This window comes from Corapipo altera, unplaced genomic scaffold (assembly GCF_003945725.1).
Source record: "Corapipo altera isolate COAL_440 unplaced genomic scaffold, ASM394572v1 23b, whole genome shotgun sequence".
Lineage (NCBI taxonomy): Eukaryota > Metazoa > Chordata > Aves > Passeriformes > Pipridae > Corapipo > Corapipo altera.
Genome location: NW_020884885.1, coordinates 6,494,349 through 6,521,726, shown reverse-complemented (window position 1 = coordinate 6,521,726; position 27,378 = coordinate 6,494,349). Strand labels below are relative to the sequence as shown.

General features: G+C 34.5%; 1 protein-coding gene across 4 annotated transcripts in view; it reads right to left on the bottom strand.

Annotated features, from left to right (window-relative positions):
• UBR1 (ubiquitin protein ligase E3 component n-recognin 1) overlaps window positions 1–27,378 on the bottom strand; it is a 60,910-nt gene that overhangs the window by 10,765 nt on the left and 22,767 nt on the right. For 2 of the 4 annotated variants that reach the window (XM_027641803.1, XM_027641804.1), the window contains exons 13-39: window positions 27,113–27,212; window positions 26,684–26,812; window positions 26,286–26,466; window positions 25,330–25,391; window positions 24,997–25,107; window positions 24,025–24,090; window positions 23,750–23,851; window positions 23,089–23,152; window positions 22,561–22,685; window positions 21,341–21,393; window positions 20,213–20,315; window positions 19,610–19,658; window positions 17,397–17,551; window positions 16,353–16,452; window positions 14,635–14,744; window positions 14,068–14,157; window positions 12,345–12,526; window positions 10,986–11,191; window positions 9,752–9,845; window positions 7,296–7,448; window positions 6,778–6,875; window positions 6,147–6,240; window positions 4,711–4,859; window positions 3,079–3,134; window positions 2,649–2,745; window positions 1,499–1,566; window positions 470–620 (exon numbers count right to left, since the gene is read on the bottom strand). In XM_027641803.1, coding sequence (XP_027497604.1) covers window positions 470–620; window positions 1,499–1,566; window positions 2,649–2,745; window positions 3,079–3,134; window positions 4,711–4,859; window positions 6,147–6,240; window positions 6,778–6,875; window positions 7,296–7,448; window positions 9,752–9,845; window positions 10,986–11,191; window positions 12,345–12,526; window positions 14,068–14,157; window positions 14,635–14,744; window positions 16,353–16,452; window positions 17,397–17,551; window positions 19,610–19,658; window positions 20,213–20,315; window positions 21,341–21,393; window positions 22,561–22,685; window positions 23,089–23,152; window positions 23,750–23,851; window positions 24,025–24,090; window positions 24,997–25,107; window positions 25,330–25,391; window positions 26,286–26,466; window positions 26,684–26,812; window positions 27,113–27,212 — 2,948 coding nt within the window. Of the gene's footprint in view, window positions 1–469; window positions 621–1,498; window positions 1,567–2,648; window positions 2,746–3,078; window positions 3,135–4,710; window positions 4,860–6,146; window positions 6,241–6,777; window positions 6,876–7,295; window positions 7,449–9,751; window positions 9,846–10,985; window positions 11,192–12,344; window positions 12,533–14,067; window positions 14,158–14,634; window positions 14,745–16,352; window positions 16,453–17,396; window positions 17,552–19,609; window positions 19,659–20,212; window positions 20,316–21,340; window positions 21,394–22,560; window positions 22,686–23,088; window positions 23,153–23,749; window positions 23,852–24,024; window positions 24,091–24,996; window positions 25,108–25,329; window positions 25,392–26,285; window positions 26,467–26,683; window positions 26,813–27,112; window positions 27,213–27,378 lie in introns of all 4 variants that reach the window. The other 2 variants (XM_027641802.1, XM_027641801.1) reach the window with 1 other exon arrangement.

Below are 27,378 nucleotides of genomic sequence, written 5' to 3'. Positions count from 1 at the left end.
AAGCTACAGGAATTTTTAAAAATTTTTAATTTTTTTTCATTCCCATCATGCTGAAAAGAAAGAAAGTAGTAGCTAGAAAGCCTATAGGTTACTGACAGTTTTTAACAGTATTATGAAATATAGAGAAAAGTGAAATTATCTGGATTTGGTATTTCAGACCTGGGTATTTACCAGGTTGAAGGGTAAAGAAAAATTTATTTGCTAAGTGCATACTGACTGCCACTGCACAACTCGAGGATGCTGCTCGGTGGAGGTTTGCTTCTCCTACAAGGAGTGAAGAGGGGAAAATTCCCTCTCTGAAATGACTGACTGGAGCAAGTACTGACGTATCAGTAACTGTTTTGTATTACTACCTAGCACTGTAACTTATGAGAAAGTTGATACCTGGAAAACACTATCAGTGTCAATCCATTATTTTTCAGAAACTGTGTAAAAATGCCAGAAAAATCCAACCCAAATACACATCTACCTGTTGCTGAAGAGATGACAATTTGCGTTATGTGTGCCAGTGTTGCCAGATGGAAGAGGTAGAGGTGGTTATAGGCTGAACTAATTGATGAAGGTTGCAAGTCTACAGCATCCTCCCAGTATAATGATGGAAAGGATAACACAGCTCCCACCTACAGTGAAAAGGAAGAGGCAAATACTAAAGGTACAAAAACTTAGTAATAACTACAAGGGTAATAGAAATTATATTTTCACTATACATTTTTATTTCATTTCTGTGGTCTATTTGAATATGCTCATTTATCTTGCTAGTTGTAATTCAAAGTGTAGCAAAAACTCACTGGAAAGTATTAACTATTTGAGCCCCCTGGCATGTAGGAAACTCAGATATAGTTCCATTGTAATTGCCAGTTCAGATACACCAGGACAGGCTGTCTCGTTCCTAAAAAGCTTAATTTCTGTTCTTTGATGTAAGACAAAGCACACTGAAAAAAGTGAGAAATGAGACCAAGCATTAGACAGAAAGGCAACTAGGACAAAAAAGATTTTTATTTGGTGAGTTTGGTTTTGTTGGCTTTTTTTTGTTGTGTGGTTTTTGCTTGTTTGGGTTTTTTTAACAGCAGAAGAAACTAATACAGATTTGTATTAAGAACTGAAAGAAGATGCTAAGAAGAGTACAGAAGGTAGTAAGAGAGAATATGAAGGAATCAGAAGGTATGAGATACTGATTGAGACAAAGGGAAACAGAGAAAGAAGCCAAGTGGGTGCATTTCTTGGGAGTTTTTTTATGTTTAATAACAATGCAGGTGGTAAAAAGAAGACTGAGATTGCAAGAATGAAATTTAGTAAGAGCAAGACAGAAAAGACTTAAAATTAGAAGAACAGCAGAACAAGAAGTAAACACATATAGCAGTCATATGTAATAATTTGATTGCTGCTCATGTATAATCATTTGACTCGTGCAAGTGAACAGATAATTCAGGACTATCTACAGGGTAAATTACACAAAAATTTATCCTCAAAATACGAAGAATAAAATGAACCTGCTTACCAAAATGTGGAACATATCTACTTCTAAAAGTGATGGAGTGTCCTCCACTTTAAAGTTTGGTAGGAGAACTACAAAACAAAGATATCAGTTATACATTTAATACACATTTTCTTCTTTAGGATTGAAGTGAAGTCTCAGAATCTGATTTTAGAGCTTCTATCATTTCAATGTATTCACCAAAAGAAAATCCAAGTCTCTTAACTAAGGAAGTATCTCTTTAATGAACTGCTTACCACTTATTTAATTGATTGTTTAGTTATTTCCACATGGCCAAACAGCTAACAATTTTAATTCACATATCTTCAAAATTCTGATTTATAAATCTTTATTTCTCGAGCTCTAATAAAGCACACAGTGTTAAGGGTGAATGTACTTAGGCACTGTAGGACTAGATGCCTCACAACCTTACCCCATACAAAGGCTGCAAGCAGCCTTTTGGAAATACTAGAAATCACAGAATCATAGAATGGTTTGGGTTGGAAGGGACCTTAAGGATTATCTAGTTCCAAACCCCCTGCCACAGACAGGGATGCCACTCACTCACTATACCAGGCTGCCCAGGGCCCCAGTCCAACCTGGTCTTGAACACTTCCAGGGATGGGATGAAAAACAAAAAAAAAAAAAAAAAGGCCCTCTTTTAGTTTAAAATGATTCCCCCTTGTCCTGTCACTATCTACCTATATAAAAAGTCTCTCCCTCCTTTTAATAAGCCCCCTTAAGATACTGGAATGCGACAATGTGGCCTTTCCGAGGACCTGACTTCTCATGCTGAGAAGATGAAGTCTCACAACTGAAACAGAAATACCTGGTTTGTGGCTTTATCCACCTCTTTAGAACAGAATTTGAGTAATTTTGAACATTCCCAAATACAGCTTGTTAACCAACTGTAAATATTCCAGACCCGAGTATCCCTAGGCCTATGTAATCTGGGATAGAGGACTTTCTGGGGACTTCAGTGATATTAGTTAACAGAATTACTGATTACTTAAGTTCAATCAACACCTCCTGATTTCAGGCAACATTAGAGAAACTGAATTTAGCACTTTTGCCAAGTAGTCTGACCCTTGCTTCTATGCTTTATTAATGTGTATGCCATTTTGAAATAGAAACTTCTGTAATATAAAGGTGGTAAATAAAAGGAATACAATACCTCCTAGAAGACGAATCAGATGTTTCTGAATCAGGACCTGTGGTGATGTTGTTCTCTGAGCAGCTGCAAACTGCACTAATGCTTTAAGGCCACTGTGCTAGAGCGCAAGAGAAAATGGTTGAACAGGAAAAGAGGATAGATATAATAATGAAATAAAATTGTAAAAACACATCTACTTCTACAAACAGAAAACACATTGATAAATTAATTTAATATTGATAATTAATTTAATATTGATAAATTTAATATCAATTCCCACATGTAAGTAGAAATATTATTCTTCCAAAGTGTTCTTTACCAATCTAAACATTTTGGGAGATATCTCTCAACAGAGAATGATCTTGAGGTCAGCAATTTCAACAGCTTTATATATGTGTGTGTATATAAACTTTTTTGTTTAAAACATATTGTATATCTTACTTGTCCATACCTGTCTATTTTGTAGAGATCCAAATAAAGGCTTGCCCTCCGTTTCCAAGAGGTTTTCTTAAAATCAAACACAGAAGACATTAGGTTGCTTTGTTCTACAGCACCTAATATTAATTTATTCTTAGTATATGTACTCCTTTTTAAAGCTCAACTTCATACTGCTAAGAGAACTCTCTTGACAGAAATCTAACTTAAATAGTACTGCATGTTTCAGAGATAAATGGTTGTAGTGAGCCTTTTAAAAATTCTCAGATTTTCAGATCTTGCTAACTAAGGATTTAAAGGAACACTTTTTCACATGAATGAAGATAACACATTCATTCTGTGGATCTAGTTTTATTTTCAGTTACCCTTTTGCAATGCTCAAAACCACCAAGTTACGTTCACAGAGATGCTATACAGCCATCTTAACATTCTATGTTTCTACGCTAAACCTGAGGGTAAAGGGTTGAAAGGGACCCTAAAAATCATCTAGTTCCCACCTCCCTGCTATGGGCAGGGATACCTTCCACTAGACCAGGTTGCTCAAGGCCTTATCCAACCTGGCCTCAAACACTGCCAGGACTGAGGTATCCACAATCTCCCTGGGCAACCTGGCTAAATTCACACTACTGCATTTGACTGTAGTTTAACAAAAATATTTCAAAAAGAAAATTCCCAAGTTGAAATACAATTTAGTCTTCCTCTCTAAGTGCACTGGTTCTGAAGGAATAATAAAGATAAAATTAGCCCATAAAAATAAGAAACTAAATTAACTCAATTGAGTAAAAAGGTATCCATTTAAATGTCTTTCTGTTTTATTCACTTCAGAGATGAATAAGAACAGCTGGAAATTTTCTCTTTGTTTCCATTGGGAGGTTTTTATTTGGAGGTTTTTTGTTGTGTTGTTTTTTTTAGTGTGTTTCCTTTTTTCTTTTAATCACTTCTAACAAAACATTAAGCCCTTTTAAACTTAGCACTTCCATACATCAGTTGAACACACAACATGCGAGTTGCTGAGGAAACATGGGAAAAATCAGATTTGTACTTTCAACATTCTGGCTTTTGGGAGTAACACCAATTTACATCCCTTGGGTCAAAGATGCTTTGAACTTCCTCTAGAGACTCCAGTAATACAGATAGCTAAAGTTCCTTGTCCAGGCAGCTTGGCTACACGCCTGTTAAGTGGTTTTAATAATGCACTATGACTAGACTCCAGACCGGTATACTGAAGTAGGTAGTTTTGCTTTACAATTTCACAGAAGCTTGTTCTATTTGCAAACAAAAATGAATCCAAGGAAGTAGTGTGGCCTAGGATAAGTCAAACTGTCACAGTGATCCTTCTATTAGTAATGTGGAACATGATCACTTCCTGTTGTCTCAGACTAAACTCAATGTTGGCATTCCATACCTTATTTCATAAGATACTATCTAATACAAACATCCTATTATTTATATTGGATTACAGATTATAACAATAATAATTCTATTATTATATATGTAGTTACATAGAATATACTTCGCTATACTATTACATATTGTTCTTACTTATGCAGAACCGTAATTTATACAATCAGATTGCATAAAATTATACAACCAAGCAACAGTAAGATTTTCAATTAATGAGAAAGAATAAACCCAAATTATGCTTTACCTATACACTGGATAGTAAAAGCACATGTGCTCCAGGTCATCATAGGAATCCGCGAATCAGCTTCGTTTGGAGCAACTTTTAGCCCAACTCTATAAATGGTGGTGGCAAAGAGAATAAGCATCTCCTTGATACTGCTTGAGTACTTGGCTCTGCAAAAGCAAGATGAGATAATTTCAGTCCCAGTTATTAATAGTGCTTATTCCTTACTGGTCAATCAATCACTAAAGAAGTCTAAGTCCAAACCAGCTATTTATGAAAGAAATCTTGAATACAATGACCCTTTGTCTGTACAGAGGAGAAAAAAATCACCAGTTTCCACTATTAAACAAGTACCTTGACATAAAAGGCTTTACAAATTGAGGGATTAAGAGCTGCCAGGCTGGGAAGAGATTATTTCTGTATATTACTTTATAATTCACATGTGAAAAACACAACCACTTAAAGCCAACTAAAATACAATGAAAACAAACATTTTAAGAATTTTAAGTGCTGAAGCAAAAATCAGAAGGCACTAAAAATGGAAAGAAGGACATTTCAAATCTATTTTAAAACATTCAAATTTATTTTAAAACACATTTTTTAGCATTTAAGATAAAGGTAAAAGTTTTATGTACAAAAGTGTTTAGCAGTTTTAATGGCTTGTGGGTTTTTGTCCAAGTCATACACAGAACATTTTAACAGTAATGTTTGACATTTGTATTAATTCTCCATATGTCTACAGCCAAACAATTGCACCATAAAGTCTGGAGTTTACTCAAGTTCATACTTAAACACCACACTGTTAAAGTTCAAGAATCTTTCCCATGGAGACCAGTTATCAAGAAAAAATTTGATTCAACTTTCTGAAGACATTTTTGCAAGTAACAGATACGTGTGAGTACTTTGCATAATCATGTCAGTCAGAAGTAGCAGAAGCAGAGTACTCACAGCATGATCTAAAAAGAGGCAGCTGAGCACACTTCAAAAGTAGCTATCCATTCATTGTTTTAGTGGGTGAGTGCTTTTGCCCACTGGCATAGAAACAGACAACACAGTCCTATTCCACTGAGTAATCCTTATTACATTATCGCATCCAAAACAAAGTGTAATCTATGCCTGAAACAGACGTGTAGCAGGAAAATTAAGGTAGACAGGCAGTAAATAACTTGCCCAGAGGCACAGTAAGTAATCCAAATCACTAGAATTGTGGATTAGAACATTCCAGACTTCTAGTTTTGTACCAACAATATAAGAGCTACCAGACTGGATTTGACCAAAACATCCATCTAGCTCTGCAAAGACCTGATATTCAGTGAATGCTTATGGAAAAGAATAAGTAAGTCATTATTTACAGTAAACAAATCATATGTCTTTTCTTCAATACAGATTCTGAAGTACACATAGGTTATTTAAGAGAGAATTAACATAATGCAGAGAACACTTCCAGTAACACTTACGAGGACTGAACTCCAAAACTAAGGATGGAATGGAATTCCAAAGCAGAGTTCCCCATTCCCTTGTTGGTAAAAGCTGGAAGATTTTGCTTCTCTCCTTCCAGAAAAAAAACAAATAAATAGATCCACATTAAAACCCAAGTAAGTTGTTAAAGTTTTTATAGCAGTCTAATAGAAGTGAGTTTACTTTTTACTATCTTGTATGATTCCTATTTCAGTAACATTTGCTTCTATTCCCCAAAACAGTAGTTGATTCTCTGTATCTTCTGTTTTCTAAATACTTATACATATTTTTATTTTGGCCTTTTTAATTTAGTTTCTCCTTTTTACTACATCAAAGTCAACACAAAAGTTTAATTAACTCTGAGTGTTAGTTTGTTGATATCCTCTCCAAATGCACATAATTTTTTCTACAGGAAAGATGGAAAGAATTTAACAGAAACCAGAAAAATCAGTGAGGACACTGAAATCAAGACATCAGCTCAGAAAGGGCTATGACTTTATCCCTAGCTTGATTTGATACTGTCTTGACTGATAGTCAAATGTATTCTTTATTTTAAGTTTTCTGTTGGTATTAGTTAAAACATGTACTGACATATATCCATGGAATAGCTTAAAAATTAAGACAGCAAACCTTTAGCATTTTTCACACTGTAGCCTGATATCCTGACTGTGACAATCTCCAGCCACCTAGCCAGGGACAGGATTTGAGCTACTGCCTCTGCATCCTCACTGAAAACAAAAACAGAAATCAGATTTTAGTTTAACACTCACAAGAATCACCTGAACTTTAAAAACAGAAGACACAATTAGATCCAAACACATGAACTCAGCATGTGCTGGGCTTTACTGGCTTTGTACATTTTGAGCAAACGGCACAAAATGAAGTGTTAGGCTAAATACTAAATCTAGGTACTTTCTCATTTGATATCAACTCCAAAGAATAGCCAGCCAAAAAATGCCTTTTTTTAAAAATAAAAAATTGACTGCCAAAAGAAGTATATTTGGCTGAATAATCAATAAGGAGATATGCAGTCTTTTATACAGATTAGGAAGCTCAAACCAAGTTTTCCATCCAAAAATTTGAAACCCAACCAGTCCCAAAATGATTTTTATTTTTTTAATTAAAAGTTATGCAATCTAGTATTTCACCTGTTTATTTTTTGAGCCTGCAATGGAACAATAGGAATCACAGTATTGCACAGAGATTTGCAAAGTGGACAGAGATACTCTCCATTCTCCAAGTCAAATATCTGTTCAACGTGCAGACGCTGTCGAAAGTTCAGCTGCATTGCTTCGAAGTATCTGCAACATTGAAAGGGAAATTACTAGGAAGTGGAATGGCTCAAATGCGACATGAAAACAAATGTTCAAAGTGTTATTATACAGTAAACGCTTACTCAAGAGAAAAAACAAGTCTCTTGTTGGATGTGAAAATAATAAAATCTTTGAGCACATAGATGAACTTGGGCAAAAATGCATGGTATACCACTGATGGAAAAACAATGGCAAGTTTCTCTTGCCTATAAAATCCTTTTAAATTTCATTAACATTTTACAGGCAAGCTGTCCTTACATTTTCGACTCTTCCCTCTTATCTTCAACACAATGAAATGTTGTATCTAATATCTCTCATATGCAACTCATTACAGTACATTTGAAACAGGAATCACACATATTGTTATTTAATTTTAGGAAAAAATACTTGTAACAATTCACAAATAATTTATCCGCTACTCTGCAACGACTGAGTCTCATGACAAGACAATGAAACTGTAGCCTTCCTATAACAGGAAGAGAATTTATTTAAGATATCGCATTTCAACTATTTTAAACTCAATAGGAAACTAAGAAATAACCATGATCTTTTTACAGGTTTCGTTATAATTCTGCCCCTTCACTGGATGCAGTAAGCCTTCAAATTTCATTAATGTCTCAGAGGTATTATTACAAACAAAAAGATCCAGCGTTTAAATCTTCTTGTCTGAATACATGCAACTAAATTCGGTCCTAAAGTTCCAACTGGCTATGTAGCAACTGAGAGACAGATATGAAATAATCTAACTTGTGCACAAAGGTAATACAAGATTTTTTTTTTTTGCTTGAAATCATACATCTTAAGGGAATAAAATAAAATCCCATTTAGGTAATAAAAGAAAATGTGTATGCAGGGACATCTGCAGAAGTTCTAATAAACACAGATTATTTACAAATGTATTTTGTTACAGTCAATAAAATTATACATTTATTTTCCTCACATTCAATCAACTATATTTTTGCAAGCAACTACCCTTCCTTATACAGCACAACTACAAGGATATTCCATTCATTTGAACTTGTACTGTTTTAGAGGGTTGGCAGTATTTTTAGGCTGCACATAGAGAGGTATGGCAGGCATCGCTGGGAGCAATATTAGTAAGTTAGAATGTCTGTTATGTAATAAATAAAAGACTATACTCAAACCTTCTGTGCCATCCCGTATGAGAAGAGCCTGTTGTCCATTTTAATCCCATTAACCCATACAGCAAGTCATCTTTTCTTAAAAAGAGCAAGGGAACTGAGCTCCAGTGTTGCACTACTTAGATCTATGCAGATGTAGATGGATCTGCCAAGAGCAGATGTATTATACTCAAGGAACATACTTCCGTATCATTTTAAGTGTGTGCACCTATTTATTCTGTAATGATGTTTTATTGTAAAAAAACTATATGTACACACATATAGAAAAGTAAATGATAAGCACTAGAAGTTTAGTAAGATTTTTTGAAGGAAAATGGCACAAGTACAAACAACAAACCTCAAGAGATTGTTTATAATACACAACAGTAAAGAGTAGCTGTCATGACCCAACTCTCTATCTGTTGACAATTCACCAGGATTATTTCTATTATTATTTCACACTATTTATCTTGTTTAGACCTTTGTGGAGTCAAATACAGAATGACTCTATTCTGCAAGCTAGGGAACTCAGACTTTTAATATTGAGGCTGCATTCTAATCCAACACACTTGATCTAAATTGTGGGTCCCCCAATCTATAGAAATCTAGTAAAGTTTACAGCCATTGTATCAATTCTTTGTCCTTATCTCTTATCAAGGGTTTGTTCACCCAAATGGGAGGGGTTGCAAAAAAGTATTGGTAGATTTAACCACTCTTATTCTATTCTAAATGCAAGAATCCCATCTAAAGACTCACTGGAATAACTCAGCTTCATCCTTTAGGTATTGACCTGGTGACAGACCTTCAAAGTACTGTTACTCTTGAATGCTACTGATTCACACTGGTTCACACTGGACTGCTAAAAGTAAATTCACTAGATATGGTTTCTTATTCTTGACCAGTTTTACACCATTGGTTTTATTTGCATAAATTAGTAATCCTTAGAGATTCTTCTTTGGGTCATAAAGGACCTTAAAAACTTTTGATGATGATTTTCTTCACCATGTCAAAACATCTCTTATGCCATATTTCATTTTCAGATGAGCACAAATAGTTGTGATTCCTTAATTAAATATCCACTTACTGTACTGTGTTTTCAGTGTGCACTTAGATGATCTGGAAAATAGATTAAGTAAAAACCATTAAAAGGCTGCAAATACACATCCTTACTTCTGCCAGCAGGCTGCGTGCATCACATGACCACAGCTTCCTGTGTGTGTCCCACAAGGTAAGTCAGGGTGCATGAAGAGAGGATCTAGTGTATCTAGAAAGACACGGCAGAAAGAAATTATTAAAAGAACAGTAACATAACTTCCCATCAGTAGGATGAGAAATGAACAAGAATATACACAGAACATGAACATTTTTATTTTCCTACAGTTGGCACAGTCACATTAAAATTTCATTTGGCTAACTTTTCCAGACCAATAATCCAGCAAAGCAATCACAAGACAGAACCCATCGAACTACTGAAGGCTTTCTACTAATTATGAAGAAAGAGACAACAAAATTCAAAAGCAACAGCCAACTGGTTGAACAGCAAAAAGGGCTCTTCCCTCTCCAGGTACTGTTTCAACTTTTTTTATCCTATTCTGGACTGCATTTCTCTGTTTTTAAAATTAAAAGCCTACAGCACTGGGTCTTGAAATTTTTTTTTTTTTTTTGGCTAAAAAGAGAGGAAAAATGCAAAAAAGTCAGTGAGTACTTAAATTTCCCTTATACTTCCATTTATTTTCTTCTTTCCCTTAAGTAACTGACCAAAAGTTCTATCATGTTTAATCAACTGCTACTTACAAAGAAATTGTGGTTGGTCTCTGTGTTCCCTGCTACCAACATGCTACTGTGCAAATCTAACTCTTGTGTTTGTATAATTTTCTTGTATTCTTTTTTTTTTTTCATTCATCAGATGATATCAACCCTTGCTTACACTTTCCTACTTTTTTATATTGTTGCTTTTATTATTTCCTAGACATGGGAGGAAAAAAAAAAAAAACCAAATGGAAACAAACACCCAAACCCTTTTTGGGCTGCCATACTGGCCTCTGATAATGTTCATCTATTTCCTCCATATTGGGAAAATTTGCTGTTGTACTTAAATAAACACAAACTGTGAACAGTCCTGGATTTTTTCCAGGGCAACTACTCCTACCAAATCTACATGTTTGATTAAATCTTCTTGTGAGATTGAAGCACTTTCTGATTTCCCCCAGCAACAAATCTAAACCTTCATACACTTCTCATTTAAGTTTTAAAGCATGGATTTTAGAACATTTTAAAAATTTTCACGTTCTTTTCCTTGAGTAAATCATTCAGTAGTCTGACCAAATATATGAGTTTAACTGGCTCAAAGGGTATGAGCTCTAGGTACAGTACTGCTTGTAGTCTAAAAAGAAAAATCACACACCTCCTGAGAGTTCAAGAATTCTGCTCCTATTCTGAGTTAAGGCAGTTGATTTCTGGACACAGGCAGATAACACCATGGCAGCACTTTCCAACTTTACTTCTTGCTCCTCCTGACAAAGAATACAGGTCAAGACCTCTTTCTCAGCAACAGACGGACCTCGTTTGGGACCCAAAGCAATTTTGGAGTAATCAATTGCTGAAGACACGCTGTAAGATCATAAGTGACACAGACAGAAAATAATCAGGTGGCTTTTTCTACATAAACTTAATTCTTCCAGGCATCTAACAAGGTCATACACTCCTAATATTTCTGGTTTTATACCACATTGCTTTACAAAACCAAATGATGACCAAGCAATGAAGAAACTTCTCAATCCTCACTAAAATGCAGTATTCTTTAAAAATAGAAAGTGGAAGCCAGCTAAGACAAAGTAACACAGTGAAATGGATTCAGACAGCAGGAAATTCAAGAAGCTATATTCAATGTAGATTGGATTAAATATATTTCAATCTTACAGACACATTAAAATTGTTTTCCATTCTTGAAGAAAACATATTGAAAATGAATGCCGCTACCTTAAAACAATGCTTCATGACACAATAAGCTTCCATATATTTTTTAAATATTCCCTATTCCAAAGTTCAACAATGACTTATAGAACACAATTTATTAAAGACCAAAGCATATGGAAGTGATCTGTGCTTTTCTTTCAGCAGCTATCTCTATTTTCCAGATTAGTTTCGTGAAGCCCCAATTACACAAAATTGTGAGCTGTATTATATATACTCTATTGTTGAAGTATCTCTAGAACAGAAGCAATCCATATCAACAAAATTATAACCAACAGAAACTAAACATCTTCAGTATGAAATAAGATTTTAAACCCTAACAAACAGAAATATCAATGATTTGAGCTACAAGAAGCATGTATTCTTCTTGAAACTTAAGCTTAAGACACATTGGCTTTCAGATTCTTTCCAAATAAAACACTTCAATTTTCATATAAGGTTGACAGTCACCTCCAAGATTACAGTGGTGTCAGCTCAGCAGGTTTCCAATGATACTTTTTTAAATGTTAATCAATATAAGTATCCATCATTTCAAGGACTGATTTTTTTTATAGTTTATCTTATGTTGTCTACATAGTGATCCACTGTTCTTACATCAGCACACACATGCCAGTTTATATATAATTCTTTAACAGAAGATGACTTAAAAGTAAATAGAGACACAAGTTTGTTGACTGCAATGACACAATCTGTCCCCTGAACCTACTTATGAACTTTACGGAGCATACTGAATTTATGTAGCAGAACTCTGGATGTCTCCCACCAGAACTCTGGATGTCTTTTTTCTCACCTTTCTTCCTCCATAATAGCATCTTCTTTCCCCTGAGCCTCCAGTGTGTTTTCATACAGGAGCTTATGGGTTTCAATGAAATTCCTCTGAAGTGCAGACATCTGGGCCATTATCTTCTGACGGTGCAACCTTGCTGCTTCTGCCTTTCTCTTCCGCTCAGCTTTCTCTTTATCCTGAGTGCTCTGTGTCTTACAGTAAGAGAATAAAGAAATCACAGGCAACTGAGAACACCAAAAAATGAGAAGACTCTTTCCTCAACTGTAGGTATTCTAACCACTGACATCAAATTCCTTAACTGACAATGCTTTACTGCTATTTGAAAAATAAACAAAACTCAAATCTTTAAATGTGACTAGGTTAATGAACCTAGCCAGAAGACTGTACTCTTGTGGTCCACAAAAGGTCACTAGTACAATTCCTAGCCCAAAGACAAGATCAATAATACCTGAGCCATTTTAATTAAGTAATTGTCCTCAAGAAATTTTAGTGAGGTGAGCATCATAAGCCTTCTCCAGTATTCTGTTATTCTCCCCATAAGCAAAACCCATACTGAATATTCAGTATCTTCCTTACAAAACTGAAGAAAATTTTATCTTGAGCTATTGATGACACAACAAATGTAGCAGCTTTTTATGTATCTGTGTATTGTATTTTCACTATTCTTTATGGTACATTGGAAAACTATTCTTCTTCCAGTATTTACTCATCTATCATGTTTTCAAAAACTATAAACAAGGTATTTCTATGCTTTAGAAATGTAGAATTCAAAAAGCAGGTAGACTTAATTAAAACATATAGAATCTAACTCCTCCTATTCTATTATTTAAGGGACAAATTCAACATTATAAACATGGCTTCCATTGACAACACCATTACTTTTTGAGAAAATCAAACAACAACAAATTGCTCCACAAGCAGTGGAACAGTAAGACACTAATTTCTTACTGACCTTTGTATTTTGTTTGACACCTTACCAGATACTATATGACACCTACCTCAAAAAAGAAACACAGCATATGCTGTGGTAAGTTTAGAGCTATGCATGCAATGACCAGTCAAGAGATTGTTTGGCAGCAAGCTGTTGCCAAACAAAACGCGTAAGAGCAAACTAGCCTGTCTTTGCATACTGTCTAAGGGTAATTAGATTCTCTTCTGTTCAACTGCCAACTTGAAAATGGGACTGTAGTAATCTTTGAAATCTCCATTTCGTTGTGTCACTTGACCACTGGATTAAAAAGTTATTTTGAGGGAAGTGCAAAGAGACAGAATAAATACTTAAGCCTCATGTCTTTACACAATCAGGCAAAGCAGATTAACCTCTTGACAGGGCACGTAAATTACAAGACATCACTTTAAGTGGATTTGTATTTCTAATTACTGTACAATGACAATATAATAGAAAAGGTGGTCAGATCATAAAGACAAGAAATGGAAAGATGAACACAAATTACTTTTTTCACCCCCCTCAGATGTTTCACTTAATTTGGAAGTACAACCAAACCCACACATTAGCTGCTGATAATTCCATGAAACATGTTTAGCACAAACTTCATTTATTAAAAATATTATTATTGGAACTAAAATCTTATTTGTAGACAAGATATCAGAAATCAATTTTAAAAATTCGCATTTTAGGCAACAATGAATTTAGTCTCATTATTGAAAATAGCCATTCAAAACATTAAATATAAGGCTTCCACTGAACTTTTATTTTTATTATTACCTCATCACCTTTTGTAGCTTCTGAGGCTGACGCAGCTGCTACTGTTGTTAAACTAGATTTTTCCCTCAGTCTTTTCACCATGTCAAACATCTAAAAAGAGAGACTTAGATGTTAAAAATAAAAATGCAACTTGGCTCTTACTACAGTATAGATTAATACAATTACAATAACGCAATATATAAGCACTGGAACAGGTTGCCCAGAGAAGTTGTGGATGGCCCATCCCTGGAAGTGTTCTTGGCCAAGTTGGATGGGGCCCTGGGCAAACTGGTCTCATGGAAGGTGTCCCTACCCATGGCAGGAGGGTTGGAGCTAAATAATTTTTAAAAGTCCCTTTCTAAGCAAAGATTAGCTCTTGAAATTAGCAAAGCAAGTACAGTGACTTCTAAGTGTTAACACAGTATTTAAGAAGCCATCTGGTCTGGAGGAAAAAAATGTTGCAATACATTAAACTTTGAGAAATCACTGCAGCTGCAAACACTGGATTGTATGCGGGAATCATAACATCTTTCATAACAGTTTTCTTCATTACTGAAATCAGGTCATACTTATCTCTCCCTTGTGTACCTGCAGTATCCAATTGACTGTGTCCTTCTGTGCCTCTAACTGAGGAACTCTCTTCAATTTTTCCAGAAGCATTAATACATTCACAGCATTTAAGGCTGAGCTTCCCATTCCTTTAGAAGTGAAAAATAGAAAAGGGACTTCATGTATTTACAGCCATGGACATGCCTTAAAGTATTGCTAATTATATAACACACATACATGAACACAACCTGTCTAGTTACTTTTCTTGTTTAATTTCATCTGTTTATTTCATTTATATAAAGTATAATCTATCCCCTCGTAGATCAGTAATTTCTGCTTTAGAAAATCTTTGCTTAATAATTTCTGCTTAAAAAAGAATTGCTTTTCACTTCCAAGGGAAGCAATAAAGCTCTTGTAGCTTACCTAAGTTTGCTAACAGCTTAGCTTGCAAAAGTTTATTTCCATCCCACAAACTCTTATTATTACAGGAATTATTTCCTTCCTTACAACTTGGTGACTAGCTCATAGCGTTCTAGACCCTTCTCTAACACAAGAATGCTTTAAAATTGAGACCATTCCCTTCAACAATATTAATTTGCACATTTTTAGTAGGGAGACAAATACATTATAAAACCAATTTTTTTTTTATTAAATCACTTCTCTGTAAGAGCCTTCTAACAAAAATACTGATTATTTTTGCATCCTTTACGTATAAATGGGATTTTGGTTCTTCCAGTTATGCAAAACTAAAGGTGGCAAAGCATTCTCTAGCATGTAATGAATTTGAATTTATGCCTATAGTTGACACGAAGCTTCTTAAATGGAAATACGTTTCATCTAAAATGGACTTAGGATGACACTTCTCTTTGCTCAACAATAAGAAAAAATTAAAAAATAAAGTGAAATAAGAGTATTTTTCAAACTCACATTTCAAACACAACATTTTTTAAAAACTAAATAAAGGCACTTCAGTAGTTTTATGTATTTATTCACATAGGAGGTATTTAAAACACACATAGATGTGATGTTTAGGAACATGGTTTAGTGATGCATTTGGCAGTGGTGGGTTAACAGTTGGATTTAATCATCTTAAGGGTCTTTTCCAATCTAAACAATTCTTATCTCTGTTGCACCTCACAAGTGACAATTATGTTTAGTTTGATAATGGATTTTTTTTTTATTTGTTCTTACACAGTGAAGCAGAAACTCTAAATAAAATGAGAGATTATTTAGAAAACGCAGATTCCAATGCCCACTCACTAGTCTTAAGTGTAAGATTAGGAACTGCTTAGTAGGGATTTGAAAAAGAAAAAAGCACAGTCCACAGTCACTAAGTTTCTGTTTCTATTATCACTACAACAGTAAAAGAGTAACCTGCAGGTAATTCAATACTGGTACAGCTCAGGAGTACAAAAGATGGAGACAGTTTACTTAAATCCACTGCCATTTTTCAAGGATTTCTTAGTTTCCATTTCAGTGGTGTTCTTGTGAAGGGAAAACCATTTTCAGTTATGTAACACTAATATTACTTTCAATTTCTTTCCCACAAAGAGAAACTAATATTACTTTCAATTTCTTTCCCCTCTTCAATATACCTGACAACTGGGAACAAAGGAAGCTAGTCCAAACCTGGTTACTTGATTATTTTTAAAAATATATTTTATCAGGTTTTAATATAAAGCAAAAAGTAAAATCTTTCTGACTCAAATCACTGATTAATTTCTTCTAGTTTATTTATTTTAGAAAATAAAACATACGTGTTGCTTTGTGATAAAAATCAAAGGATACTTCTTCCTCTGGAGACTTCTGTAACTGCTGCTTCTCCTCTAGTAACCCTAAAGAAAGGAGATGGAGCACCTGAAGAAAAGAGAAAAATACCAAGTGTCATCCAGTGTTAGAGATAAGGAAAACTGGTGTATATAATAAGAGCGTTTAATATAGTTCTGTACGATATACTGATTGTATCCATGATAAAACATGAAAAAGTGCAGAGATCATACATGGTAAGTGAAATAAAAATGCACAATATAAATTTACTGTGTATTAGTTGCACTACAATTAATAAACTTGCACACTCTTCACATTAGTAAAACATGAAGCTTGTCTTTTTGGTGATATAAATCTATATTTGGTTAATTTCATAATCCAAAAATTAGCAGGTAAGGCAAAGCAATTAAACAATCCATGCACTCTGATGAACAAACCCGATTATTTCATGTAATCTGTAAATTCGGGTCTATATATAATTCTATAAATATTAAAAAAACAACTTCCAAAAACAAACCAACCAACCACCCACCCAAAAAAACCCCTTTCAACAGTGTCAGTAATTCCTTTTTTTTAAAGCATAAAGTCACTGTGGTAAAATGAAATACTTACAAAAATTACTTTATTCCATGATTGAGGCCCAAAAGACATTTATGTGCTTACAAAATGAAGCAACTCCAATTTCTTTAAGATTATCAAAGGGTGACTTAATTGCACATGAAGTTTCAAGACAAAGATGAGGTAAGTAGGATTACGCATTGAAACGGCTTCAGTGATCAGGCAACAAAGGTAGGAAAGAAAAATAGAAAATTGGAGAATATTTCCTATTTAATATTATTGTGTACTGTGTTTTTATTTTACAATGGAAATAGATAATTAGAAATATTTTCTTCATCAGTAAGATTTATAAAAGCAGGAACAAAAACTAAATCCTTATCATTCAAAGTTACCTTTACATATTTTAATCTTATCATAAGCAATTAACATGGTCAGTACGGGAATGGCCATAGCAAGATGACTAAGGCTGACCATACCATTTGAATCATAGCCTCAGTCCACAAGTGGGTTTCCAGTTCCACTGCCCTCTGAAGAAGTGTCCGCAGGATGTGCATCATAACATCACAGTTCAGAATCCTCACCACGTTGCTGAAGGCAGGACTGAAGTCTGGAGGAGGAGGTGGTGGCAGTGCTAGAAAACAGAGATGTGCAAATATATTACTGAGCTGGCATTCCACCCAAGACTGCAGGCGAAAAGTAGAGAGCACAAAAATACTACTTTCAGTGAAGAAAAACTGGACTTTTGAATTAATAAAACCACGACAAACACAATTGTTCACCTAAGACAGCTGTCATCTTTAGCAAAGCTAAGTACTTATATAAACCACAACTAAGTAGTTACATAAACCAAAATTAAGTTCTTACATAAACCACAGGCAAGCTAAGCTAAACAATAGATCACAAGTACTTAGTTGTACCTGTAAACGTAAATCTTTAATACTTTGCACTGTCTTATGATTTATGTATCACTATTAAATATATAGTTTGTGTTTTGCATCAGATATAAAGTCTTCAAGTCATTAAACAAAAGTGAGCAGTAGAGCTTCCAAAGTCTCATCCCAGTGTCACATGTATGGAGCTCTAAATTCTTTCTTCTACAGGGGAATTCTGATCATTTCTAGCTATGCACATTTTCTGAGCTAATATTAAACTGTGTGATGTGATAGCTTCTCCTAGAAGCTACCCGGAATCTCAGCATTTACTAACAGAAGCTTATTTAATGCCACAGTCTCTTCCTACCTGGAAGCACTGACTTAAGTCTTCTTTTGGCACCCGGATGCCTATTTTCAGAAAACCTCTGTGAATGCAATGTCTCTAACTATCAATCTTTGACAATTTAGACTGAATGAATTACAACAAGTTACTGACAAAGACAACACAGTCACATAAGAGAATATGCAGGAAGTGCTCGCAACAGAACATGTAGCCTCAGGGGAACACACATCAAATGTAAACAGTGATCCTTTTATTTTGGAACTGCACTACCCAATTACAGGAATGTGAGTTTCTGACAATTACATCTAAATAATTGCATTTTTTAAAAGTTCTACAAAACCAATACCCCTGATAATGTCTTAGAGTTGCCAAAGTGAAAGGGGAAGGCAGGAATTCTGAAGGTGCTGCTGAAAATGTGTCAACTGTATAAATAAAACAGTAGAGGAAGAAACCAAAAGTCATTCAAACCCCTTTTTCCCTTCCCATTAGTTTTCAGCTGTAATAATCCTCTAAGTTACTTACAGCTGAGAGAAACAAATTTTTTTCCAAAAAGAATGTGATTTCCAATTCAACTGTGTCCCTCCTAAATGACAATGCCAATGTATTCTTTTTCAGTTCCACAGCTTTTCAACTGAAAGGAACCTCAAGCAAATAAAATTCATAAGAATTAATTTTAACCATCTTAGGTATGAAATGCTATAGTGCCTGTGATGGTACACAAAAATCAAAATACACTTTAGAGTAGGAAGTAAAGATTAGGGTATTCAACTGAAAGGGCAATCTGGGAAGAAAAAATAGTTACATCTGTTGCAACTCACAAAAGCAGGTGATAGTTGATTTTATTGAATTGTTTGTTGTACTTATTTGTTCAGCTCACCACCAAGTCTTCAAGACAACTCAATTAATGCTTGTGACTTGAATGGGTAAAAGTACACTCGAAAGGGAAATAATATTTGTGTTACAATAGAAACACAGGGGGTTATTGTTTTATGTATTCATAGCTTATAAAAAAATTTATTTATTAAACTTTAAAGTCTCATTCTTGTATTACAGAATGGATATGAGCACTAGTTCCTGCAACAACCTAATCTACATGGCATTATTATTTCTCAACACTGAGCTAAAGAAAATACTCAAAAAAAAAATCTAGAAACTTTTGGCTCTTTGACAAACCCATGCACAGCTCAGAGTTTTTATGGTGAAGTAACAGTGAGTACTACAACCTGTTTGTTTGTCTATATGGAAATTAAACGAAAAATTTCTAAACTCCTATTTTTGTCTTAGATAAGTAAAAATGATAAAAGAAATGTCAGGTGCTAATTAATTACAATTACTACAAATAACAACAAATCTAATATGAACTCAACTATCCACAATTAAGACACAAAACATCTCCAAAAGCTCCTTATACACATACAAGTACATACACTACCAAATTATCACATTTTTTGAGTCATGAGTTTCAAACTTTTACCTTCATCCCTGTTTTCTTGTTTTCTTCTTTTCTTTTGTGTATGCTCAGCCTACAGAAAAAGCAAGTGTTGTTGTATCAGTACCTCTACAGAAGTACGCAATGAAAGCATGAGAAACCCTACACTAGAAATTTGGCAAGATATATAGTGAATACCTGGTTGTCTAATTAGAATTTTGTCTGAAATCTGTTTAACAACATCGCATTTTGCATTTAAATTTGTAGTAGAGATAAATAACTGGACACATTTGCTTCTTCAATAAGAGTTACAAAAGCAAAGTTTGGGGGTTCCTAGTACAAAGATAATTCTTATCATATTTTGTTCTTAGCATAACAAGTTAACAGAGTTAATATAGGAGTCACCATAGGGGAAACACTAATGCAAAAAAATACCAATTGCAAACAAAATACTAATGCAAACCATTGTCAATTTGTATTGACAATCTTAACTTCATTAAACATTTAGTTTTAAAGTTCACAGCATATACTCTTTACTGAATCGGTTCCTTTACATTCCATTGCTTCCTTTGATACGATAAAATTCTTTAGACATTGATAAGTGTATGCTATTTTTTAAGCTTTGAAAGTGAATCTTACACTGCTTACCTTGCTGTGCTGGGTCTTAGTATAGTGATAAAAGAACATATTGAATTCCTTCAAGCACTCATCTTTCAGTTCGTAAACTCCATGGCCAGAGACACCTGGTTTCCTTATAGAGAAATATTTCATGACATACAAATTAGTAATGTATGTTCAGCACATCTTTAAAAGTAAACAAACCAGTAACACAATTTATTTTCTAACGCAAGTGCAACAGTGATGGTTACTTCATTAACTTACAAAAAGCAAGGAGTGAGTACATTTATCAGTCCTTAATTTTCAAGACTGTTTACTAGTGTTAATTCCTAGAGCAGAAAACCATTTCTAGTCTATACATCATCTAAAGTACACGATATAGCTGCTGAAAATTCTTTTAAACTTTATGGCTTAGAATTTCAGACACTGGATGTTATTGTATAAAATTCATTCCTTTCTTTAACCAAACTACAAAACCAGTAATACAAACAGCTACTTTCCAGTGATATTTTTTAAACCATCCATATAATTCTCAAAGTAAAATGCCTAGGTTCATCTATAGTTGTTCTTAATTAAACATAAAAAAGCAAGTCATATGAAATTTAAAATAAAGTATACTAAAATAATTAAAACAAGATAATTTTCTTACAAAAATAGCAGACATTTGAACTAGTTTTTCTCAACTACTACAATTGATTGTTCTATATTTGCACACACATATATATGCACATGTATATAAAATTAACTTCCACCTGAAAATAATGGAAAGTTAGCAATTAAGTAACATTTAAACCAATTATTAGATGGCAATTGAAAAGGGTACAATGAGAGTTGTTAATGTTCCTAGCCATCTTTGGAAAAAACAACAACAACAACAAAAAACCAAAACCCTTTTGAACATTCTAGGACATTAGACTACTAAACTCCTGAGACTCCTCAAACTGAATTTAAGGGAAAAGGGTGGCAAAAGGAGAGATGCAGCAGTAGCTTCGAATAATCCATACACTTTTCTTTCCTATGCATACTTGCAAACATATACTTCAAGACAGCAAAATATTAGCTGAACAGAGACTGTACACTTCAGTTTGTTTAACCCACATAATCTAAGAGATCTTACTTCACATACAAGCTACTTATGAAACAACATTAAGAACTTACTTAAATGTAGCCACTTTATCAATTACATTCTCCAAGCCAGTTTCATTGTTCTCCTGGTAAAAAATTTAGTTTGGAATAAGTATATAAATATCTTCAGTATTACGCTATGTGTAATAAAAATAGGCAAACAAGTTTAGATAATTCCCTAATTCATGAATTAATATATTTTGCCCGCTGTTAATCAGAAAGCAGAAATTCATAATTGACAAGTTCCAAGGAAGTATCAAAAATGGATAATATTTTCAGTTAATCATGTAAAACTTTATTAAAAATCGAGCTGATCTCTAGAAACAGGGCAGTGCTCACCCAAACTCAATGGAGGGAAAAATGGAGGTTCAGTTATTTTAAAACTGTGAATGTGGATATTATGATAATATACCACGGTATTTAATTTACAATAAAACTGTAGCTTTTTTGCATTGACTGCCAGCCCTGAAAACTTGCACAGACTATAAAATCTAATCCACATCTCTCTGCTTTGCTTGAATTTTCAGCAATTGGAATAGAACGACCAGGAAATCTGTGTTTTCAAATAGACTTGTACAACACCTGACTTTGAATTGATCTGCACAGGTTTAAATGATCAAAATTATAGGATCAAATTTACTGATGGTACACAGGGCTGAATGGAACTCAGCCACATGGTCCTATAGGGCCAACACAGAAAGTTTCAAAACTTTTCTTTTTGAATCTAGGAGAACTAGTAGGACAAGATGGCATGGCCTTAAGCTGTGCCAGGGGAGATTTAGGTTGAATATTAGGAAAAAAATTTTTACAGAGAGAGTAATCAGACACTGGAATGGGCTGCCCAGGGAGGTGGTGGATTCACCACCCCTGGAGGTTTTTAAGGTGAGACTGGATGTTGCACTTAGTGCCATGGTCTAGTAACCACAGTGGTGTTAAATCAAGGGTTGGACTTGATGATCTCAGAGGTCTTTTCCAACCTGGTTGATTCTATGATTCTGTGAACTATATTTGAATATTCTAAAAAATTCCACTTCTTAATCAAAAACCACAAGGCCCATATAAGCCTTTCCAGATCCATCCATACTTGAAATTATAACATTTACCATCAGTAACATGTGTAAGCCACTTTGTCATGTTATTTTGTAATTCTGAAACCAACGTTTAAGTTTTTAATCAGAAATAAAATGCCTCCATATTAAGATAAGAAAGCTAAAGAAGAAAGACAGGGAAAAAGTAAATAAATCAGGACTCACATTTTCAGGTAAAGACTTAGTAATTGCACTGTGAGCCATTGGTTCAATACATAACAGATGGATGATCTCTCTCATGATAACATCTTCTTTTGTCACATTGCTGATTCCAGGAACATATCTTTCCCCTGTCAGAGTGAATCAAAAAGAGAATGGCAAATATAACAGGTATAAAGCAAATCTGAATTTTCTGCAGCGATAACGCTATTGCTGGCATGTTTCAGTATTTCCATTTGTCAGAAACATGTCCCAACTGTATGAGAGTAAAAAAGCCTAGTTTCCTAACAAAATGGGTCAAGATGGACTTTCTCTTCATATTCTACTTTAATGTCAATTATGATGTTATTTAACAACCTTTTTCACTATGCAACCCCTGCTGTTTCCAGTTGACAAATATTTGTGTTACTGAATCATATATTTAAAATAGGCACTCTCCAGTATACTCTTCATACCATCTATGTTAAAGAAAGTCATCAAGCTGATTTTGTCAAATTAATAATCTATTACTACAACGAGAGAACTGAAACTTACCCACAACATAGATGAGAATCTGTAGCATCTCTTCTATTAAAATGTTATATTGTTTGATTAAATCCTACAAGAGTTAGAGAAATCAGTTTAAAAAAACCCATAAAACTGCAGGAAAATCCGTCAAATGACACTGAGCTCAGCCTTCAGATCTACTAATTCAGTGAAGCACCATACTGTAAGAAGAAACTTCCAACAAGCTGGAAAAAGTGTCTGCACTTGTAGAGGAGATTTTACTCAGCAAATGAAGTGCAAGATTCACAGGCAGGAAAAGAAACAACGGCTAAAGAAGTACCCCAAATGAAGGGTTATATCAAAGTTCAAGCCTCAAGAAGTAGCTTAACAACCCAAGAAACTTCCAGCCAAAATAAAAGCACGTAACATAGCCTAAGAGACATGGAAATTTTATAGTGAAGTTATTTACATGGATTTTGGTAGACACTCTATGAAATAAAGGTCAAAGGGAGCAAAACCTGTTTGGTAATTTTGAGTAAGCCTCTACAAATTCCAAATACAAAATCATTTGTCCAACCACTAGCTCTGGTGTTTACTGAGTTCTAGTGTGGTCATAAAAATGCAGCTATCAACAGTAGCTAGTTTGTCTTAGTAATGTTTTGTATACTCAAAGCTGACAAACTACCCATCAGGAAAACTTGCTACTTACCTGATCTTTGGTGGGTTTGATCTTTTTGAAAGCATCAGCAAGCTCGTATCTCTGCAGCATCAACAGGAGGAACTGGTTTGGATCCATAAGAGATGCACCTATCTATCAAAAAAACCAAACTAATAAGAACATCAGTTACTATTACAGTTATTCAGTCATTCAAAAAAAAATGCCTTTCACCAAGACAAAAAAATTTAAAATCATACAAATTTAATTAATATAAATTTTAAAAATTACATTATAAGACAAGAAAGCAACGATTCAAAACATTATACCTGAAGCATGATGATGTCTTTATCATACATCTCTTCTCTGCATTTAACATCTTGATAATAGAATACCTGAGAAACAGGAAAACAAAATTTAAGTAGAGATATCAAGTAACCCACTATCAAATAGGCACCAGTTAATCTCTGAGGCTTTTTTAAACTGTACCACATCATTACTGAGAAAAGGAAAGTCCATATTTCAAAATAAATGTGTACTTTGACAGAAGTGCTAAATGGTTTTTTGCCTATGCAGAGAAAGTCTATGCCATACTTCATACCCCATTCCAAGAGAACATAATTCTAATGGTTGCTACTGATTAAAGCAGAAAGATCCTACTTCTCCCCCAGTTCTCAGAAAGACAATTCTACAGGGTGCTACCAATATTTACTTTGATTTCACCAAAGAGTCCCATGCAAAATCAGCAGAGAATTTCTGCCATCAAAGGAACAAACAAAAAAAACAAGTCAAGCCAAAGCAGTTAAATGCAAGGCTAGACTCTTCCTTCTATGTTTAGTTTTGAAATAAAAATCCCAAGTATTAGAAAATGTTTGTATGTCCAGCTATATGGCTCTCAAAACTATGATACTGAAATAGTTTAAGTTTTGCATGTAATAATTTCCATACACCAAGAGAAACTTGTAACAACAGTACTAAAAGTACTTATGCAGTGATTATGAGATCTGAAAGTAGTTTACAAGTAGACACTGGTCACATCACTACTGTTTCAAAGAGTAAGAAACAGTCATAAAAGAGATGAAAATACTTATCTAAGGCAGGGTCCAAGGAGGTAAGCCATTACTGAAGCTAGAAATAAAACCAAGTAATCTAAATTCCCACCTAGAAACCTTTCTATTTAGTGTAGGAGTGACCCCTGTGACCCCTCTCTGCACTGGATAAAACCACCCCTGGGAGCATGACTGAGAAACCTTTGCATACACCTTAGGACCAACTTGCCACTGAATATGGTAAGGGAGTACCTGGCTTATCAGAGAGAGTCCATTCCTTCTCCACATCTCTGCAGCAACCTGAGCCACCAAGACAAGACATCGCAAAGGATATTCTACTAGCAGCTCCACTTGAAATTCTTCCTAGAATTTAAAAACGAAAAAAACAGAAAAAAGAAAAAATCAACTAACAATAAGTCTGTTCATGATTTCAGAAGGGTAAGTTCTAGTGAACAAAGACATATTGACAGCTGCAAAATAACTTGTGTGTGAGCCATGAAGGTTACAGGATATAATTTTAAGCTTTTTCTTCCCAGAGCATAAATCACAAGAAGCATTTGAGGGGGGAAAAAAAAAAAATCTTACAGGAGAAACAAACTCATGCAATCTTGAGATGGCTCCCGTCTTGCTTAATCGTACATGAAGACCTACAAAAACCAACAGGAAGAAAAATTAGAAAATAAATCAAAATCAGTGAAGGTTCTCCTCCAACTCTTTCTAAAAGTTAGCTAAATCATCTACATCTCAGAGAATTACAGAAAAAAGTCAGTTTATTTAGGAGACTTCACAGTTTACTTTTTTTTTAAGATAGAAGATCTACATTATCACAACAGTTCTCACTAGTCTATTCATTACGCAAATTAATTAACACCATTTAAACTGAGTTGCTAAATAGTATTAGCAACATTTTTATTTCATATTTAAATTACATGTCAGTAGTAAATGAATTTCAAGACTACAAGGCTTAACAGATGGTATCTTGATCTCAAATGATGTGATAAAGAATCTACAGCTTAATAGCATATGATTTCATTTGTTTTCTACAGAAAGCAGTGATCACCCACTGCTGTGGTCCTTTGTATTGTGACTGGAAATCTGTCTTGGCATGGTGCAAACATATGTCTTTTAGGAGAAGCATTTTAACAGTCCTAAGATACACATGGCTGGAAAATAAATTTCAGATACAGTAATAATGAACATTCATTTAGACAAAGCAAGTAGAAATAGAAACAGAACCACATAAATTCAAATAATCCAGAGAAAACTGATGATCTCATTAAAAAGGGAAAATTTTCCTTCTTGTCTTCTTTCTCTTTCTCCTGTTTAAAAAAAACATCTTCCAGCCTCCATGGTAAATGTTTTTTTCAGAAAAACTTTCCCGCAGTGGGACACATGAAGAACACATTTGCCTTATCACAAGAACGTCAGAAAGTCAGAGAGCAACTCATCTGTGAAACACTGAATCCAAATGCCTTTTGGAGTAAAGAAATACAGATGGATGATGAACACAATTTAAAGAGCAATCAAAATACACCACCTACCAGCAAGAGTCCTAGACAGTGGCAAATGTATGCTGACAGGATCTGCAGACACTCTGTAAGGTCTGCTCTCCAGGGTATGGCCACATAAGTGAAACACTGTCTTTTCCCGAGAGCGACCATTTGTGCTGCACCTCATCACAGCTTTATGGCATTCTCTGTAGGCCCTGAGCAACAGTTCTTCCTAGAATTTGAAGTAAATGAATATGTTATATTTAAAAATCATGCAGTCCATCCTTTCTCTCTTTGTCACACCGTGGATTAATTCTCTCAGACTCATTTTTTTGTGAAAACCATATTAAACAATAGTGAGCTATTTAAAAAAGCTGCTGTTTAAAGAGCCCTGAGGAATATTCACAGAAGGCACGCTCATAAGAATCCCAGGAAACTGATATACTTACATCACAGGCACACCACTCCTGGAACATCAAAAGAATGTTCTTGAGCTGCATCTGTATAGCAATAGCTGCTTCCCAGTCAGGGTCCACCTCAATGTGCTGACCAATCTGTCTTTTTATCTCCTCCATTCCCTGAAATGGAGATTTCACTAAATACTCAAGCTAAATCAGTGATCACAGGCCTAAAACAACACAAAATCCCACAAGCAAATGGTAAAATCCAAGTTGTTTGGATACATGTAGCTAAAACTGGTATTATTTCTGTAAAGTAAACAACTTTTTCACCCACCAAAGACAGGGACTGAAGAATTTGCCACCGTAATTGCATGTTTATATCCACAATATTGTTATGGACAAAAAGAGGAACAAACAGAAGAGCTGTAATACTTCTATAATAGAATATTAGAAAGAAATTATTTAAATGCATTGTACCTGCATGCAAGTTAGAATCCTTAGGAAAGAAACAAATCCTTCCAAAAAACGCTCCCTCAGGCGGTCTGTCCATAACGTAGGCTTGCTGACTAAGACATACCTGTCCCCAAAGAAAACATTATCATCCTTAGCCCAGACTTCTCTTCTGCTTATGCTTGTATTTCAAGTGTTTTTTGGTTTAATACAATCAACAACATTGTCATATTTACATCACCCTCCCCACCTCAAACTACTCAGAAAACTTTCACCAAATACTAGAGTTGCTA